The following is an 18,712-nucleotide window of genomic DNA, read 5'->3' as shown; positions in this document are numbered from 1 at the left end:
CCCTCAGGATTTTGAGGAACAAATTCCCTCAGGATTTTGAGGAATAAATTCCCTCAGGATTTTGGGAACAAACTCCCTCAGGATTTTGAGGAATAAATTCCCTCAGGATTTTGAGGAACAAATTCCCTCAGGATTTTGTGGGACAAATTCCCTCAGGATTTTTGAGGAATAAATTCCCTCAGGATTTTGGGAGCAAATTCCCTCAGGATTTTGAAGAACAAATTCCCTCAGGATTTTGGGGAACAAATTCCCTCAGGATTTTGAGGAATAAATTCCCTCAGGATTTTGGGAGCAAATTCCCTCAGGATTTTGAGGAACAAATTCCCTCTGGATTTTGGGGAACAAATTCCCTCAGGATTTTGGGGAATAAATTCCCTCAGGATTTTGAGGAACAAATTCCCTCAAGATTTTGTTGGACAAATTCCTCCAGGATTCTGAGGGATAATTTCCCTCGGGCTTGGTCTTTCCTTTGTGTTTCGCAGTTTTTCCCTATGGAATTCAACTGATCTAATTACGACTCAACCTCTACCAAACCACAGTGTCCAAATACAGAATCCTTCATTTATAATATTTATTTTCTGATTAAGTTATGCGATAAAAGATTATCAAAGAAATAAAACCTGCAGCAGAGAAATACGTATTTTTATATATTTATGATATTCACATAATAAAATGCGTTTTTAACTAAAAGGCCCAAAAGTCTTGATTTTTAAGCCATTTTTGGCTTCAGAGGACAGAAATTATTGTGCTTTTTGAAGGTGCATGTGGAGCCACAGCCTGGATAGACCTCTCCTCTCACCTATAAATAGATTTAAAATTGGCTTCACTGCAACAACCAAAATTGAGGGTTTTTTTCTCTATTTTGTTGGATTTTTTTGTGAAAGAAAAGACAGGATTCAGCCATATCTGAAAACAAAACATCCATTATGAGTCCTGTTTTTCTTCTCTTCATCTCGGGGCAGACAAAGGGAATATTTATCCACTTTTATAAACATTCCCCACTCCAAACAAACACAACCATGAGGAGCACACCCAGCTTGGGGAGAGGAGCTGTCAGCAGTGAGAAATCCCTGGAAACCATCGAGCCTCACGTTTCCAGTTGGGATTCTTGGAGAACTCCTGGAAGGAGGAGCCACAGCTAAATTCCAGAATTTTCCACGAGTTCCCAAGGGGCAATTGGGACACGAACCCTGCAGCACATTCCCAAAGAACCTTCAAGGATGTATGGGTTCAGTTCTCAGCTAAAATCACTTTTTAAGGCAGAATCTTTGGTGCTTTCTCATCTGTTCCTATTTATCTGTTGAGGATTTTCATTTTCATGGAATCATGGAACTGTTAAGGGTGGAAAAGACCTTTAAGATCATCAGGTCCAACACCACCACCATGGTCACCACTGACCACGTTCCCAAGTGCCACATCCATGGGATTTTTGGACACTTCCAGGGATGGAGACTCCACCACCACCCTGGACAAACTATTCCAATGCTGGACAACCTTTCCACAAAGGAATTCTTCCTGGTTCCAACCTAAACTTCTCCTGGTGCAACTTTAAGGACATCTCCACTCATCCTGCCCCTTGTTCCCTGGGAGAAGGCACAGATTCCACAGCAGGAGGGATTCACACTTAGGAATTCTGGAATTAAAAACTGTTTCCCTGGTGCCCAGAGCTCCACCCTCACACGTCTCCTCACAGACAGGGGGATGCATCCCCTCGTTGTAGTCCCAGCAAGGGAAGGGTAATGGATGGATTAACCATCCCCAAACCCCAAAAAAAGCAGGATAAAACCATTCCAGAACAGTGGAAATAAAGCTGTAAACCATCACCTCCCCCCTGCCTCAGCCCCAGTTGTGTGGAACAGCTTTGAAGATTTGGCTGCACATCCAGTTTTTAATATGACACCTCAGCATAGGCCTGAATCTACAGAGAAATCCCAAAATCAGGGAACTAATTAAAAAATTCCAACATGGAAAATTGTGATAACAGCCTGAACAATCTGAAGAGAAATGAAAAGAAAGCAAGAAGGCACTTCTCAATTAATCCTCCTCCCAAACCCCTCATTTCCTACAGCATTCCCTGCACAGACTCCAACATTTCCAAAGGAACATCCAGTGAAATTATCGTGGCAGCCATGTGGATGTCTCTGCTTGGGAAAAATCATGGGGAAAACACCCTTTAGGTACTGAGATGTTTGCTCCAAGAACAGAGCCAACCACAGCAATCAACACCTCCTTTCCAAAAAAAAAATCAATGGATTCAAGCAAACAGCCAGGGAAAATCAGGAAAAGCAACTTCTGCCTGAATTTAACAGTCAGTTAAGTGTAAAAAAATCTTAATTAACATCTCTGGGGGCAAAGGACAAAGAAAATCCATTTGTGTTTTCCCACCAGGCTCCCCAGCCATGATTTTCCCTGCAGATTGATCCCTCTTGAACACCAAATTCCAAAGCCTTGGAGGGTCTGTGGGCTCAGCCTCCTGCTTTGCTGTCGTTTCCAGAGTTAATTTTGCCACGTGATGAAGAGAGCAGGGAGGAAATCTGTTGTCACTTTTCACCACGCTCCAATCAAAGCCACGTGCTCCAGGAACTGCTGATCCCAACAAGCAGGAAAAGCCTCAAAGCTTTGGCATTTCCAACAAGTGCAAGAGGAGTGAGTTTGAACAACGATCCCGCTGTGATGCAAATAATTCAGAATTATTAATTGTGTGTGCAGGAATTCATTAAAAAAACTAAAATCCCAAATAAATGAGGTTGGAAGTGGCCTCTGGAGATGATCTAACACAATGTCCTTCCTCAAAATATGGGCAACAGGAGTGGTGGCTTTGGGCTGCACCCAGGTGGATTTTGATGTCTCCAGGGGTGGTGGAAACCTCTTACTGTGCTCAGTTATCCCCAAAATTCCTCAGAGCCAGGGGAACCAAAGTCAGGGCACAGCTGAGTGAGTTTCAGGATGCCATATTTATATATTTTTTTTTTTTATTAGGCAAATTAATTGCTGCTAAAAACAATTCTGAAAATCCCAGTCCTCCCATTCATAGGGAGGGGTTCCCAGCACTGCAGTGCCCAGGATTTGGGAATACCTCAGGAAGTGTTCCAGGTTGGACAGGGCTTGGAGCACCCTGGGATGGGATGAGCTTTAAGGCCCTTCCCACCCAAAGCAGGCTGGGATTCCATGGGATAACCACAAGAAACCAACCCAAAGTCATGATCCTACAGCCTTCAGGAGACAGGAATCCACTGACTCTGAGTTCTCCATCTCTACAGGTGTCTCCAAACCTCCAAAACAGACTGAAGATGAATAATTTGAATAATAAAACTCAACACCACTCAAGGAGTACAGGCTAATGAGCACAGGCTGTAATATCCACCTACTGCTGCCTTTTTACCCTGAAATACTGATTGCTGAAAGACTGAAAGTAAAAATCCCATCAACATAGAGGGCTTATGGTTATCATTACATTGATTAGTTGTTTTAATTTGAGATTTTTGGATGGGATTCCCTGTTCCAGCACATAAAATTTTCCATTGAAAGCAGATTTTGTCATTCTTTGCATGAGATACAGTGGTTAGTGTTAACATGCAACCAAAAATTTTATGCAGGCAAATAAACTGACTTCCTTTTCTTTGGGCTGCCTTCCAAAGCCCTGGTTTTAATATCTAATGTACAAAAGTCCCAGAACACTGCTTTATATTAAAAGCATGAGCCAGAAATGTCCTCAGAGAACACTCCTGAGGTCAGGATTTTTCATTTGTTATCCAGGCCTCCATACCTAGATGGAAATATGGAATCACCTACAGCACATTTCATGTCTGTGGAGGAAAACACTTCAGGAACAGCATTTAGCACGTCCCACTGAACGGTGTGAACACACTGGGAAGGATTTAGTCACTTGATTCCTCTAAGGAAGGATATTTGGACTTTCTCCTCAAAGAACTGAGTGTGGTAAAAATACAAAAACACAGCGCAAAGCTGCAGGAGCTGAACCCGTGGGCGTGGACAGAAAGCAGGGTTAGGTGGGATTTTGGGAGGGAATTATTCCCTGTGAGGGGGGGGAGGTTCCCAGAGGAGCTGTGGCTGCCCCTGGATCCCTGGAAGTGCCCAAGGCCAGGCTGGAATAACCTGGGCCAGTGGAAGGTGTCCCTGCCCATGGCAGGGGTGGAATTAGATGATCTTCAAGGTCCCTTCCACCCAAACCATTCCAGGATTCCACATTCTCAGCACTTCAGCAAAGCCAGGCAGCTAAACTAAAATTCAGGCACGTCAGAAACCCAAGAGGGATTTGTGATTTAGGGGGAAGGTTTGGTTTGTACCTGAGCCATTGTAGGAGGAGGATGAGGGGGTTCTCCTGGAGAAGCTTTTCACAGCCAGGCTCTGCCCTCGCTGCTTCCTCCTCCAGGCTGTCCTGCACTTGGAGTCGATGCTCTGCTTGATGCGGTACCAGTCTGACTCTGTGATGCCAAATTTGTAAAACAGGTGGCCTGGAATGATGGAAGAAAAGAGATAACTGTAGAAATACAGTCAAAGATACCATAGGAAAAATCATGGAATAGGACAGTCATTGTTGAGGGAGAAATGGAACTAGAAAAATGTTTCAACAAATGGCCTTGCAAATAAGACTGGATATTTTGGAGAAATAAAACTATGAAAGATGCATTGGAGTAGGATCCATAAGGGGTAATTTCAGATTATTGTCTTTAAGGCATCTATAGCTGATAGGCCAAGAAACACTCACAGTATATTGTAATTAGGAAATAATTAGCTTCTAACTGTGATGGTGTGAATTATGACATCTGCATTGTCCCACCCTTCTCATGAGACTGCAAACGGAAGAAAAGTTTTTAAAACACCTCTCAGTTGCTCTGTCTCTGGGTCAGAAAAGGGCTTAATCTGACAATAACAATCAACATAAACCTGTATTTTCCAGAAAACACAGAGAGGACACATGCAGTCCCACAGACCAGGCTCTGCACCTGTGCAAAGAGCCCCAAAGCTGAGCAGTGACAGGACTTCAACAAAACTTATTCCCAAAAGTCAGTAATTGTTCACCTGCACAGGTCTGGATGTAAAAGTGCCAGCAGTGCATGGAATTTTATGTGCCAAACCAAGAGGAGGATCCAGCACTCCAGAGCCCAAGCTGGAGCAAGGATTATTCCTCACTGACAGTACCCCACAAGAAGTCTGATGTACAAAACTGCCTCCTGCTGAAGAAGGAAACTGCAGCAAACTCCATATAAAGAAAAAAAAAAACAACTCTTTTAAAGCTCAGTTCAAAATTGATCGGAATCCAGTAAAAACACAACCCAAAATGAGGATCCTCTCACAGCTGCTCCCAGAATTCAGGCACTTTAAGAGCCTCAGGATGAACTTTGCAGCCCCTGGTGCTAAGTTGCCAAAGTGTTCCATAAACATGGCGAGGAGTGGCTTTAAAACTGGGAATTTAACTGGGAATGTTGTGCACTGTCAGCTTGAATTATTCAACACTTTCACCATTTCAGTGGAGCTTCTGAGGGGTTTGGATTTTCCTAAAGCACCAACACTCGAGAGCAAAAAAACTCCAAGCCCCCACGTCTGCAGAATGAAAAAAAATCACCTGAAAAATCCATTATTTGCCCATCTACAAAAGAGGGAGGTGGATTTTTACATGGACAGGACAAGGGGAATGGCTTTAAACTGACCAAGAAAAGGGTTAGGTGGGATATTGGGAATTGGGAATTTTTCCCTGTGAGGGTGGAGAGGGGCTGGGATGGAATTCCCAGAGCAGCTGGGGCAGCCTCTGGATCCTTGGGAGTGTCCAAGGCCAGGCTGGAGCACCCTGGACAGGGGAAGGTGTCTCTGCCCATGGTAGGGCTGGAATTAAATGAACTTTAAGGTCCTTCCCACCCAAACCATCTCAGGATTCTCTCATCAAAACTCCCTAAATTCAATCAGAAGTCTCTGAACATTTAATATTCTAATACTCCTCAGAACTTCAGAATTCAGAGGTGCAACACTGAACAAGCCAAGGCTGCCAGAGATGCTTTTACTCTACAGGACAAAGCTTCAAGAATCTCTAAAATTCTCATTTTCCTTTTCCTACCCTGCAAAGTAAAATAATCTTTTCCACTTTTCCACTTACTGGGCTTTCCATCTTCCTCTCAGATGGGCTCCTAATCCTGTGAAGGACTTGCTTAAGCTGTTGTATATAGAACCTAAAGAACAGGATATGGGCTGCTCCTGCAAGACAAATGATTTGAAGCCTGGAGCCACAAAATTCCAGGTTTGCACAAACTAAAAGCTCCATTGTTTCCTCTGCATTACAAATGAGCCCAGAGTCCTCAAAGTCTGAAATCTGCAGGCTCTAGCAAAGCCAAGTGGAGAACTTGATCTCTCGTGGCATCAATTTTTAAAATATTTTTTTTTGTTCAATGCTTTAATTTTTTTTTGCGGGAGGAGCAATTTGAAATAAAGGTGAGAACACACAAGAAGAAAGCACTGGACCCCAAAATCTACTTCAAAAGTGCTTTAAAGTCCCCAAGGTTTCTCACTTTTAAGTGACAGCGAGAACCCAGAGAAGTTTACAGCCCTGTGTGGTGTCTCCAAACTGCGAAAGGAGGAAAATGGGCTGAAATTCCCATTTGCTGCTGTGAAAGGTTCCTTCCCACGGGTGTCAGCAAAAGCAGAGAACATTCTGGATTAACCCCTGAGTGCACAGTGCTCGGCCTCAGCCGTTCCCCAGGTGCATTCCCAGAGCAAGGAATGCTCAGCAGTGCTTGCAGGGGAGACAATTCTCAGGGTTCTGTGGTCAAGATATCCCTGAAATCATCAAGTCTTTTCCTCCCAGCCCCACAGCCAGAGAAGAAGTCCAGATGAGCTAGTTTTGCTTCTCAAGGCTGTTTATTTTCCCTTATCTATAACATTCTTTCTCTGACCTGCTGCGCTCTGTCCAGCAGGCTGGCCATGGCATTCTGTCTGCCCTCAGGGTAGTGTTTGCATTTTATACCAAAAACTACTTTATTTACAATTAATTCCCAATACCTATCACCTACATTAGACAGTGTGTCTCTACTCTAAACCAATAAAAAGTGTCACCATCACAGTGAAAGATGGAGGACAAGAAGGAGAAGAAGGACAAGACACACCCAAACTCCTCCATCTTACCCCCTGAACCCCATTCTAAAAACCCCAAAATTCTACTTTTTCACCCTGTTTTACATTAACTCAAACCTTCACACAAAGCTGGCAGTTTTTTCCATGGGCTAAAATGGAAGCCACAGGTATTTTTGAGTTTGTGCCAGGGTCTGGAGGCAGCCAGAGGGGTGTCCTGGGTTCCCACAGCCAACGGAGCCAGCAGTGCCTGAAGTGCTGCCCCAGCAGCCCCACAGAGAACACCAGCACAGCCTCACGCTGAGTTTGGAGGAAAAAAATCCAGATTTCACTCACAACTGCATTTTAGTGACTTTCCTATTGTGTTATGGCTGCACTGCAGGCAGAGAAAATCCCAGGGAAAAGCTGCCTGGGAATTGGAACTGTTCCACTGAAATCCAGGGGATGGTCCAGGGTGCCACTGGATTTAATCCTGGGATGTTCCAGCGTGCAACTGGATTTAATCCTGAGATGTTCCAGGGTGCCACTGGATTTAATCCTGGGATGTTCCAGGGTGCCACTGGATTTAATCCTGGGATGTTCCAGGGTGCCACTGGATTTAATCCATGGGACATTCCAGGATGCCACTGGATTTAATCCACAGGATATTCCAGAGTGCCACTTGACTCAGAGAAATCCAAGTCATATCAATTACTCAGGACAGGAGTCTCAGGTGCAGCGTGAGGAACAGGCTGAGCACCAGAGCTGGGACACAAAACATCCCCAAAAGTGCTTGATTGAGGGAAGGAAGGAAAACATCTTCAGAAAACTTAAAAGGAGGAGGTTTAGATGGGATTTTGGTAAGGAATTTTTGGCTGTGAGGGTGGGCAGGCCCTGGCACGTGCCCAGAGCAGCTGTGGCTGTCCCTGGATCCCTGGAAGTGCCCAAGGCCAGGCTGGAATAACCTGGCATACTGCAAGGTTGGGATTGAATAAATTTTAATTCACTTCATCCCAACCCACTCCATAATTCACCCCCCTGATCCTGATCCTCACTAATTAATGATCAGTGTGCTAAGGAGTGGCCAGGAAATGCTGGCAGACACCACCAACTCCATGGAGAGAGCAGCTCCAGAGGAAACCATGGAAAAGAGACAACAGCCTCACCAGGACAGGGGCAGACAGGAGAAATTTAGGCTACAGAGCCCTAAACCACCAGGGACAGATTTTCCTAGCCAGGCATCCTCATTTCTTTCCCTTAATTCATGAAATTCCCAGTTGCTGTCAGGGTGTCAAGCTGCTTCAGACAAGCAGTGCTGTTTGCAGAGGTTTTTACAACTGCAGACCTGGTCATGTGGAAAACAGGCCTGAAAAATTAACCCTAAAGCACAAAGCTAATTGATAAAAAACCAAAATGAATTTCAGACGTAAAATCTGTGCAATCGCTGTCACAATCTAAAATGTTGTTTTACAACCAGGTCCTTAGCAAGACAATTTCCTACCAAGAAAAATCTCAACCTAAAGGCACTGGAGGAGTTTTTAAGCAGATAAAAAGTTGCCAGTGGCATTAAAAACATGATTTACCTGCAGAAGAGAGAGAAATTCCCCAACCATGTGCACACAATAGCAGAGAGGTGGAGTGTGCTGACTGTTCCCTATCCACAAATGATTCCAGGCAGGAGAGCTCCCAGCTGCCTCATTTCAGCATGTCCCACACCCAGCCCACTCAGAAAAGCAGGATATTGGAAATGAGACCTCTCACTTGGGGAAATCCAGAGGAGAGAAAAGGCAGGAATGCTCCAGGGAGAAGGGTTTGACCTTTTTTTGGATCATTTACTGTCAAAAGCTGTATCAGACGCTGACGTTTTACACAGCACAGCATCCACGAGCCACAGAACATCACAGAGAAAAATCCAGGCAGGAATATAAATCAGCACTTGGACCAAAAGACAATGATTTGGAAGATAGATGCCCATAAAAGAAGAGTAAATACAGGATTTAGATGATTTAAGACTGGCTGAGTGTGCTTTTAGTGATCTTTTCATGAATGGTGCCTCAAAAGAAAAAGTCCTTATTTTAAAACAATAAAAACCCAAAGTTTGCTTTTCTGGGGGGAGGAATCTCATTTCCTGAAGGAAGCTTTCTATGAAAAACACACCAGAGACTTAAAAATAATTCAGTGATTTCATAAATTGCAGGAGTTTGGGTGATTTATACAGACAGAGAGATGCTGGCTGCAGCTTGGGAGACAAAAAGGGCTGCAAAGAGGATTCAGGGAGCCACAGGGGAGAAAAGGGGAAATCAAGGATCAACATTCCAATCTTAGCAAGGAAAAGCTCAGGAAGAAGGCAAAAATCGGGAAAATTCAAGTCAGCTTTGAAAGGCAACAGGTGCAGCATGGCTCAGAGACAGAGAGAGATCTGGGGGAGTTCAATTAAAATTAAAAAGAGCAACACAAGCAGAAATAAATCTTTCTGTGGTTTTTAAGGGAAATAAAAACTAGGAAATGCAAATGGGGAAAAAAAGCTTGGGAATACAAAGCAAAACAAGCTCAAAAACGCAAAGGAAAAAGTATTTGATTTGGTAAAAACACAGAGGTGGTGTCTGAAATGATTCAACACTCACAATTTTTTGGAAGATCTGCTGTATAAAATAAGGAGAGAAAGGGTTGGGGTTTCCTAAAAACCATAATTAATTATAAACTAAGAAAATCCCAGGAAAATCACGTTCCTGAGGAAGTAATCCTCTCCTTCTCAAAGGTCAGAAGTCAAGGAACAAAAGACAAAACAATCCCCACAGAACATGAAACTGTAAAGAAATCAAATTAAGAACAAATTGAGGAGGAAAAGATCAAAACCAGACATGAAATATTCCATCCTCATCCCACATTCAGAACCAGCCCCTAAAAATCAAACTCCCTGGCAGGAGTTTCATTTGCACACTCTGAGTTTCTGCTGCTTCCCGTTCTCCAGGAATCACGGATTTCCTTGGAAAATTCTGAGGTAAATCAATATTTTCGTGGACTCAGCAGAGTAGGCTGAGTTGGCCCAGAAATTCCTGCTGGATTTGGTGCATCTGGAAAGATTAGGGAAAGTGCACCAGAGAATCCAATACCACATATATAAAATACAAATATATTTCTATTAAATACAGAATCCAAGCAGATTTGGGTCACTGCTCCTTCATTTTCCAAATTGCTCTAATTATTAAAACCTAAAGAAAAGCACCAGGGTGGGGAATTAATATTAAAGTGATGGACAGAATCCTTTTAAATTGACAGGAACATGATGGATCCTACAAGAAACAAGCTCCTGCCTGCTCAGAGAGGAGAAGGGGCTGATTTTGGAGGGCTTTGGCTCCCAAAATTCATTTTTTCTCAGCAGGGTCATCCATTTGGAGTCTTTTTGATTAAACCAAGAGCACATGACAGCAAAATCTGCTGCTCTGAACACGGAGGGAGCAGAGGAAAAGCTGAAGCACCTCTGGAATTCCTCCTTGAGCCTCGGGCTTTGATTCCCCAGAGCTCATCCAGGGCTTGCCCTGCCCATATTGAAATCATTGGAAAGCAGGAATTGTTTACTCCTCCACAGCTGGGGGATGATGTGCACAGCTGAGAGGCACTTCCCCCTGCTCAGTTTGGGATGTTTAGCTTTGGGATGCAGGAGGGGAGGAGTGCCAGAGCCTTGGAGGCTCCTCCAATGTCACACGCCTGGAAAATCCATCCTGGCACCAAAAAATCCCTTTCCATGACATTGCTCTGACCCACAACGTCCAAAAAAGAGACAGGAGGAGCTGCTGGGACCTTGGAGAGAGGGAGGAGGGAAGGCAAATTCAGCTACCAAGTCATTACTCTGTTCATTAATATTTATTGAGGATATTTGTCTGAATATTTCATCTTTAACAAGTCACAGATTCAGAGGAGACATGAAAATTTAAGTTATTTTAAAAGCTTTCGTTCTTCGAATTAAAAGAACTCTACCAGAAGTTTTAAAAATGAAAAATTAATGTTAATTTGGATCTAGAATCTCCAAATTCCACCAAGGGATCCTGTTCCAGAGCAGGAGAGCTCCTCCACTCAGTCACACCTCAGCACCTCTCTGGAAAACCAGCCAGGCTATTTTTACCTATTTTACAGCAAGCAGACCCTGGTTTATTCTGATTTATGGAAGGAGCCATCAGCATTCAAATATTGCCATCTAGTGGGGTGTCAAATTCCCAGTGTGGCAGGAAAAGATGGATTTTTATCAGTTCCTGGCTTTGCTCCATCCCAACGCCCCACAGGACACAGTGAGTGCTCCAAAAGATTATGGAGCTGCAGGAGCAGGGAGGGGCTGGGGTGAATTAATTAATGAATCCCTGCAGAATTAATTAATCCCCGCAGGAACAGAGTATTTGTGATGTCCCTGGAATTCCACGTGTTACAGAATTCCCATCCTTCAATCCCTTTCCTGATGGTGACAAAACATCCACTGTTTAATAACCTGAGTACAATTATTATAAATTAATCCATCAACCCCTACAAGAAAGCAATTCTGGACCAATCAGAGGGTTTATAATCTGAAAAGAGAAAACTCTTCCTGTTCTCTACTCCAGCCTTGCTCCAGGTCCCAAGTTACACCAGAGTGATGACACTGGACAAATGGCATTTGCTTCTAGTTTTTTCCATAATTAAAAAAAAAATATATCCTGCATTTATTCCTATTTTATCCCCCATTTTTAAAAGGGAAGCCAACAACTGCAGCAGAAACCTTCCCAAAGAGCCAATCTTCAAAGCTACCCTGTTCTTCTTTCGACACTCCTGAAAGAGCCCTCAAAGGCCTGAAAAATCTGCTTTTCCATCCCCAAACTCAGCTTTGTTTCAGCTGCCTCTCCAGCAGGGCAGACCTGCACACTGCAGCACGTACTTGAACCGAGTCTGGCCAAAAGGGAGAAGCACTCAGGGATGGAAGGAGTGGGGAAACAGATGGTCCAAGTGACCTCATACATTCATTTGCTGGTTTCTGGAGAGCCCAGCACTCAGCAGCACGTCACACACAGTGGAGTTCCACACAGCAGCGGGGACTGACAGCCCCACCACGGCTTTTCCAAGAATGGAAAATTGAATTCCTCACTTGTCCAACGCAAGGACAGCAAGAGAAGTGTGAGGAGGAGAGAGAAAACACACCATTTCTTTTCTTTCCCTAAAATTGCTGCCTTTATTTTTTTTTTTTTCATTTTATTAACATGGCCTAGCCAGGAAAATAATTGAAATCAAGAGAAGTGCCCAGGAAAGAAGCAAACTGCAGGCAGCAGCGAGTTCCAGCTGAAAGCAAGGCCAGCACTGATGCCATGGATGAGAACTGTGGTGCTGAGATAAACTCAATGGGTTCTCCCATTATCTCCTTGCCTGGCCTCAAAGGAGGTTATCAGTGCCCTGCATGTGGCAGCATTTAATTGATTCACAAAGCAGCAGCTCCGTGGAGCTGGAGCCAGGCTCGTGCAGCTCCGAGGGACACGACGTGTGCCAGCAGCAGCAGCACGAGGCCCACAGAAATTAAAGCTCTTCAGAGAGGAGGAAAGCCCAGCAGAAAGGATTGCTTTCACTTCTTGCTTTTTGAGGATGTGCTGAACTCTCAGACTTTGCTCCTGAGGAGGAGAGAGCTCCACAGCTCTGCAGCCTCTCCCTGGTTTTGTCCTCTATTGTAAACAGAGGTGAACTTAATGGGAAGAAATGATGATGTCTGACTTAATTTAGAAGGCTGAATGATTTCTTTATTATAACTATGCTAAAATACATTAATATACTGTACAGAAGGAGGATACTAAAACTATATACTACTTTCTCTGACTCTAACACAACTCGTGACCCTCTCTGAGAGCCCAGCCCCAGGTGGGTTGGATTGGCCACCAGGCTCAAACAATCCTCACCAGAATCCAACCAAGCATCACCCCAGGTAAACAATGCTCCAAACACATTCCACATAGAAAAACAAGGAGCAGAAACAGAAATTGTTTTCTCTTTCATTTCTTTTTGTGCACCTCTATAAAAAATCCTGAGAGGGAGAGCAATGTGCTTGCCACAGTCCCCAGCAGGTGACACCACTCATGACCTTCCCAGCCAAGCCAGCCCAGCTTGCCAGGGGGAGCAGAGCCCCTGGCAGGGCTCAGAGCTCAGGCTGTGGCAGCACAAAGCTCAGCAGGACCTGCCCAAATCCCCCAATCTGCCCCGGGCACGCTGCTGCAGAATTGGGCAAACTCAACCCTTCAGCCTTCAACGAAATCTGAGCCATGCCGAGGAGCAGGAATGTCCCACTGGGTGATCTGAGCAACCTGCAGAGTGTCCTGCCCAGCCAGGAGCTGCAAAGGACAGATTGGAGTCCCTTCCAAAGCAAACAATTCCAGGGTGCTGTGATAACACCACAGGAACTGCCCAAAGTCACTCTTTATTTCCCAAGAACTACAGCCCGTGGTATTTAACACTGGGAGAAGAAAATGTTGGCAAAAAGTATTTCCAGGGACCACAGGATTAGCTCATCCATCAGACACAAACCACAGGACTCCTGTTCAGGCTACCAGGGCTGGGGAGAGGAGTTCTTATCCTATAGCATGAGGGAGCCTGAGCTGGGTGCAGCAGCTCAGGGATCCTCAGGAAATTGCTGAGTTGAGCTCTGCCACTACCCCAAACCTCCAGAGCATCCGTGGCTGATTCCTGAGGGAGCTGGGGAGGGTTTAAAACAACAATTACCAATATCCAAATCACAGAAATCACCAGTTTGTGCTGCTGCTGAAATGTTAAAGACACGGCACAAAATGCCAATTTGGATCATTTTTCTTCAGGCTCTCCAGCAGTCTCCAGATGGAATCCAAGGTTTGGATGCGTCTCTACAGCTGCTGATGTTCAGGATTGTGGCATGTTGGTGTGACACTTTTAAACCATGGGATGTTATTCAATACCCTAACAGCCAGAGACTTGTGGGTTATTCAGAAATGAGACACGAGAAGCCCAAAATTATAAACAGGAAATGAAAGGAAGACACAGAAAATATGCCAAAAAGCATACAAATATTAGGTAGGAAATAAGAAAAAAAGGGAAAATTCGTCGAGTTAATAAAAATGCAGTAATAAAAAAGGCTTTTGGAAGCGGGAAAGTGAAAGAATAGAAAATATTGATGACAGTCTGTATTTATAGTGCATGCCCTCAGTAATTGCAATGTTTGTTTAGAGCACCTGAAGGAGACAGAAGCTGGAAAGAGATGATTCCCAAGGGTCTGGAGAGACAGGACACAAGGGATGGCTCCCGCTGCCAGGGACAGCGTTAGGTGGGATTTTGGGAAGGAATCATTCCCTGGGAGGGGTGAAGATGCCCTGGAATGGATTCCCAGAGAGGCTGTGGCAGCCCCTGCATCCCTGGAAGTGTCCAAGGCCAGGATGGACACTGGAGCTTGGAGCAGCCTGGGACAGTGGAAGGTATCCCTGCCATGGCAGGGGGTGGCACTGGATCATATAAATATAACCATAGATATAAATAATATAAATACAAATAATTGATGCACACGGCCCAAACCACTCCAGGATTCCATGATAAACATCTTAAAAAACAGCACCAGCCTGGAGTGTCCCACAAAACATCCTCTGGTGAGAAACATCTGAGCTCAGCTCCTCCATGAGAACTTCCTGCCCTTCCTGCAGTATTTCCAAGCAGGATAATCCCCCAGAAGGACAGAAATGTGATCTATTTGCTGCTGATCCTGTTGTCATTAAGCTCAGACTCCCCATGAAAAGCTGGAGCAGCAGTGCTGGGTCCCCCACACGTTTTCCACGCCACCAGTGGCAGCTTCAACCAGCCCAACCTGTGGCTGTGGGCAGCAATATTTCGATTTCTATTCCTCTCTCCACACATAAACTCATGCCACTGACATCAATTCCACAGCCAAATGTGTTTCCTATTAAGCAGCCGTGTGTGGGCTGCAGCTCCAGAGCTGGTGTGTGGATTTTTGGGAAGCAGAGCCAGTGTTTAATTCCACTTGGCCTCTGCTGAGGACACAAGTCCTTTCAGAGTGTATTAACATCTCTTTCAACTCCTGCAGTAGGAGAAGTGCTCCCATCCCTACTGGAAGAAATGTTTTGTATAACAGGAACACCAAGCTCTGATGAAGGGTTTCTTTCTGTGCTGGGTTTTTATGTCTTAAAAAGTGAAGTTGTTTGGCATTTTTAAAATGCATCATTCAGAGCTAAAAATCTGATTTTATCATTAGGTATTCTCAGCTAACACTTTGTTTTATGGTATTTAAAAGACAAGGATGGATTCTGGATGAAATTAAAGGGAAATGGGAAATTCACTCTATGGGAGTCTTGGGACCACATGGGAAAATTCATCCAATTTTTTCAGCACAGTTTCCTTCCCTCTGTGAGCACTGGAGGGTTTGGGTGGGGGATTTCTGATTTTGAGTTGTTTTTTTTTCTCAGCAACAAACCTGTCCCTAACAAGAGATTTATTTCCATGTGCATAAATTGTTCCCTGAGCATCAGATCTGCCTGGAGCCAAAATAAGAATTTTGGGATCCAGTAACACAAGGGCACAGGTTCCCCTTAATGCAATTCGTGAGTTTGGATCTCGTTCCTCCACACAACCAGAAATTCTGCATTAAATTTGCAGGTTCTGATCTTCCATCCTCTTGGAATAATTAACCAGAACAGACAAATAAGTGGGAAAATGAGAGTCTGCAAAAATCCATGCACAGAGCAAGGGGCTTGCACAGAAATAATACACAAAGTTACACACAATAATATATAAAATATGTGTATATACAAATATATATTATAAGTAACTAATCATATTTTGTTTTCATTTAGTTACTTTGATTATTTTGAAGAATAAGAACTACTGATAAATTTTCTTTTCTGAGCTTCAGAAATCCCCTCTCCGTTTTTTCCAGCATGCCATGGAAAATCATCTTTTCACTTACACCATTTCTTATAACTGCAAAATTCTGAATTTGGGAATCTGTTTTTTTTTTTCAACTGGCTCGTGGAAATTGCTGTAAAATCTCCAAAGAGCTAAACCTGTATTTTCTGTTAGGCAAAGAAAATTACAACTGAGGATATACTTGGATTGTATTTCACCAGCAAAACTCTCCATTTTTAGCAGGGCTGAGGTAATGAGCTATTTAATGACAGAGATTGTGTTTAAATCATTCTGGTTTTTTGCCCAAAAATTCCCCTCAGTACCACTGCCACCCCACAAGCAAATTCCTACCACAAGTGAAAATTTAGACTTCCAAAGATAAACTTTCCTCTCCTCTTGTGGTAAACCTTGTGCAGAGCATCAAGAATTTTTAATAAACACATCTCTTCATTTTCTATACTTTCTGCATATTACACAAAATACCTTCTCTATTAAATACAGGTTTGCTTGGTGTTTTTCTTATAGAAAGAAAAAAAAAAAAAAAAAAGATGGAATATCTTTCCACTGACAAACTGCAAGAAACTTGAAACGAAAGGAAAAATAAAATCTTTTCTCTTTCCTTGGCCCCCTCTGGCTGTGACTGGCACAGGCCAGGCTGATGACATTGGAATTTTCATTTCTGGTTGAATTAAGTCATCAAAGCATCATTTGCTCAGAGCAGAAGCAAATCCCACAGTGGGGACCAGCACTGAGGGGGTTCCCATGCCAGGGAAAGTCGGCTTTGGGGTGATTTTCTGGGAGAACACTTCAGGGATGAAAAGCAGATGTGTGTGGCCTGGGAAGGGGGATTTGGGATGGCTCTTCCCAGGCAGGGATGCAGGGATGGAATCATGGCACACACAGACTCTGAGCGTGGGCACAGTCCCATCCTCCAGAGCTGAGTGCTCCACATTCCTCACCAGGCTGCTGGAATCCAACTCCACTCCCACCTAATTACTCCCAGTGATGAAACATGAGGTTATTAAGTGAAATCATCATTCCTGGACCACTGTTCTCACTGTTACATTTGCTGCTCCATCAAGTTCTTGTGTGTTTTCTTTGCTGGTTGCCACAGGATTCTTTGTCCTTGCTGGTAGCAGATCAACATTTCACTGCCCAAACCAGTCTTCTGTGGCCAGATCCACACAGGGGCTATTTTTTTCCAGAAATCCCTAGTTTTTTATGGCCTGGCTCCCAAAAGAAAACAACACAGCGGCCAACAGTAGGAAGGAATGAAGTTGTTTCAGATACCTGGATCCCAAACCGTGCTCATGCCACCAAAGTCAGACACTGACTGCTGCTCACGATCTGCTCTCACATCTGTGCCATTCCAGACCTTCTCCAGCTGCAGGGACCGTTTCCACAATCCAGCATTTTCATGGTCAGAATGCCTCACAGAAATGACATAATCCCCAGTTTGAGCACTTGCTCACATGGACACATTCCTTCCCCATGCTCACATTGGCAAACATCTCATCTTCCTCCACAATCAGTTACAAGCTGACCCATGTGATTTGTGCTCTCAGATTTGAGGGATGGGAAAAGAACTGCCTGGGAATTGCTTTAACACTGGACCAAGATCAATTTCTTAGTATTTCTAAAAGCTTTTAACAAAAATCCATGTTTTAAAAGCATCATTGGTGCTGATGAGATCAGCAGACAAGAAGGCTTTGGAGATCAGCATTAATTTGAATTGCCGTCTCTCTTAAAAATACATATTTAATGTGTTTGTAAAAGAAGCCTGAAGTCTTCTGCTTCAGGTAAATAATGAAGCAAAAATTGCCCTAGTGCAGCCACCTGAGTGGGTTAGATTTGGTTTCAGTATCCCCAAAAATAGCCTGAAAACTACTGGAAACAGCAGCAGATAAGAGGAACGTGTTTCCTGCCAACACCAAACATCATCCACATCCATTCCCTGTAACTATCCCACAGCCACTTCTCCAAACACCACCCCAAATAATCCCTTGCTGACCTCTTCTTAAGCCTTACCTGGAGTTTCAAATTGCCAATTCCATAGAAAACTCACCAACAGAACAAATTACTCCAATTCCAGATCCACTGGTGACTAAACAAAATGTGACTATAAAGAATCCTGTAACAACAAGGCCTCCAGGTTTATTAGAATCCAGTTCAAGGATCACTCCTGGGCCTGCCCAGACTCCCCAGTGATCCCAGCCTGTCCCTGGGAGCATTCTCCAAGTATCCTGGAGCTCTGGCAGCCTCAGGGCCATGCCCATTCCCTGATTCCAGTGCTGAACCACCACCTGGCAGAGGAAACTTCTCCCAAAATCCTGGTTATGCTAGTTTCTTGGAAATAAAGCACAGGGAACAGACTTGGCTGTCCTCAATGTATTCACTAGAAATCGCCACAGCAGAACACGATGCTCACGTCCAGATTTCTCTTTTCATTTCAAACCAGTGGCTGTGCCTTTGTTCTACATGAAACCACATTTGATTCCTTTTAAATTAACAAATATCGTGCCTTTAACACAAATAATATCAGTTCACAGCCCCAAAATAGCTTAAATAATCCAAAGACTTGTGTGCATGGAGCAGACAGAAATCCAACAGCGTCCTGCCATTCCTGCTGTGAATCCAGATTTTATGATCCTGAGATTGCCAACTTTTCCCATCACAACTTCAGCAAGACTTTTGAAAAAAAAGACATAAATGGGGAGCCCAAAACTACAGTTCAAGACCATGCTGATTTGAGCATGGAACAGTACTGAAA

The 18,712-nt window shown here is 43.9% G+C and overlaps 1 protein-coding gene across 2 annotated transcripts in view; it reads right to left on the bottom strand.

Moving 5' to 3' along the window:
• Nucleotides 1-18,712, bottom strand: part of BANP (BTG3 associated nuclear protein) — a 113,549-nt gene that overhangs the window by 58,448 nt on the left and 36,389 nt on the right. For both annotated transcript variants that reach the window (XM_085589948.1, XM_085589949.1), the window contains exon 8: nt 4,308-4,475. In XM_085589948.1, the coding sequence (XP_085446074.1) occupies nt 4,308-4,475 (168 nt within the window). The remainder of the gene's footprint in view (nt 1-4,307; nt 4,476-18,712) is intronic.

Source organism: Lonchura striata, chromosome 11, assembly GCF_050655825.1.
Source record: "Lonchura striata isolate lonStrDom1 chromosome 11, ASM5065582v1, whole genome shotgun sequence".
Taxonomy (NCBI): domain Eukaryota; kingdom Metazoa; phylum Chordata; class Aves; order Passeriformes; family Estrildidae; genus Lonchura; species Lonchura striata.
The sequence above is the reverse complement of the archived record's forward strand: the minus strand, read 5'-3'. Positions and strand labels throughout refer to the sequence as shown.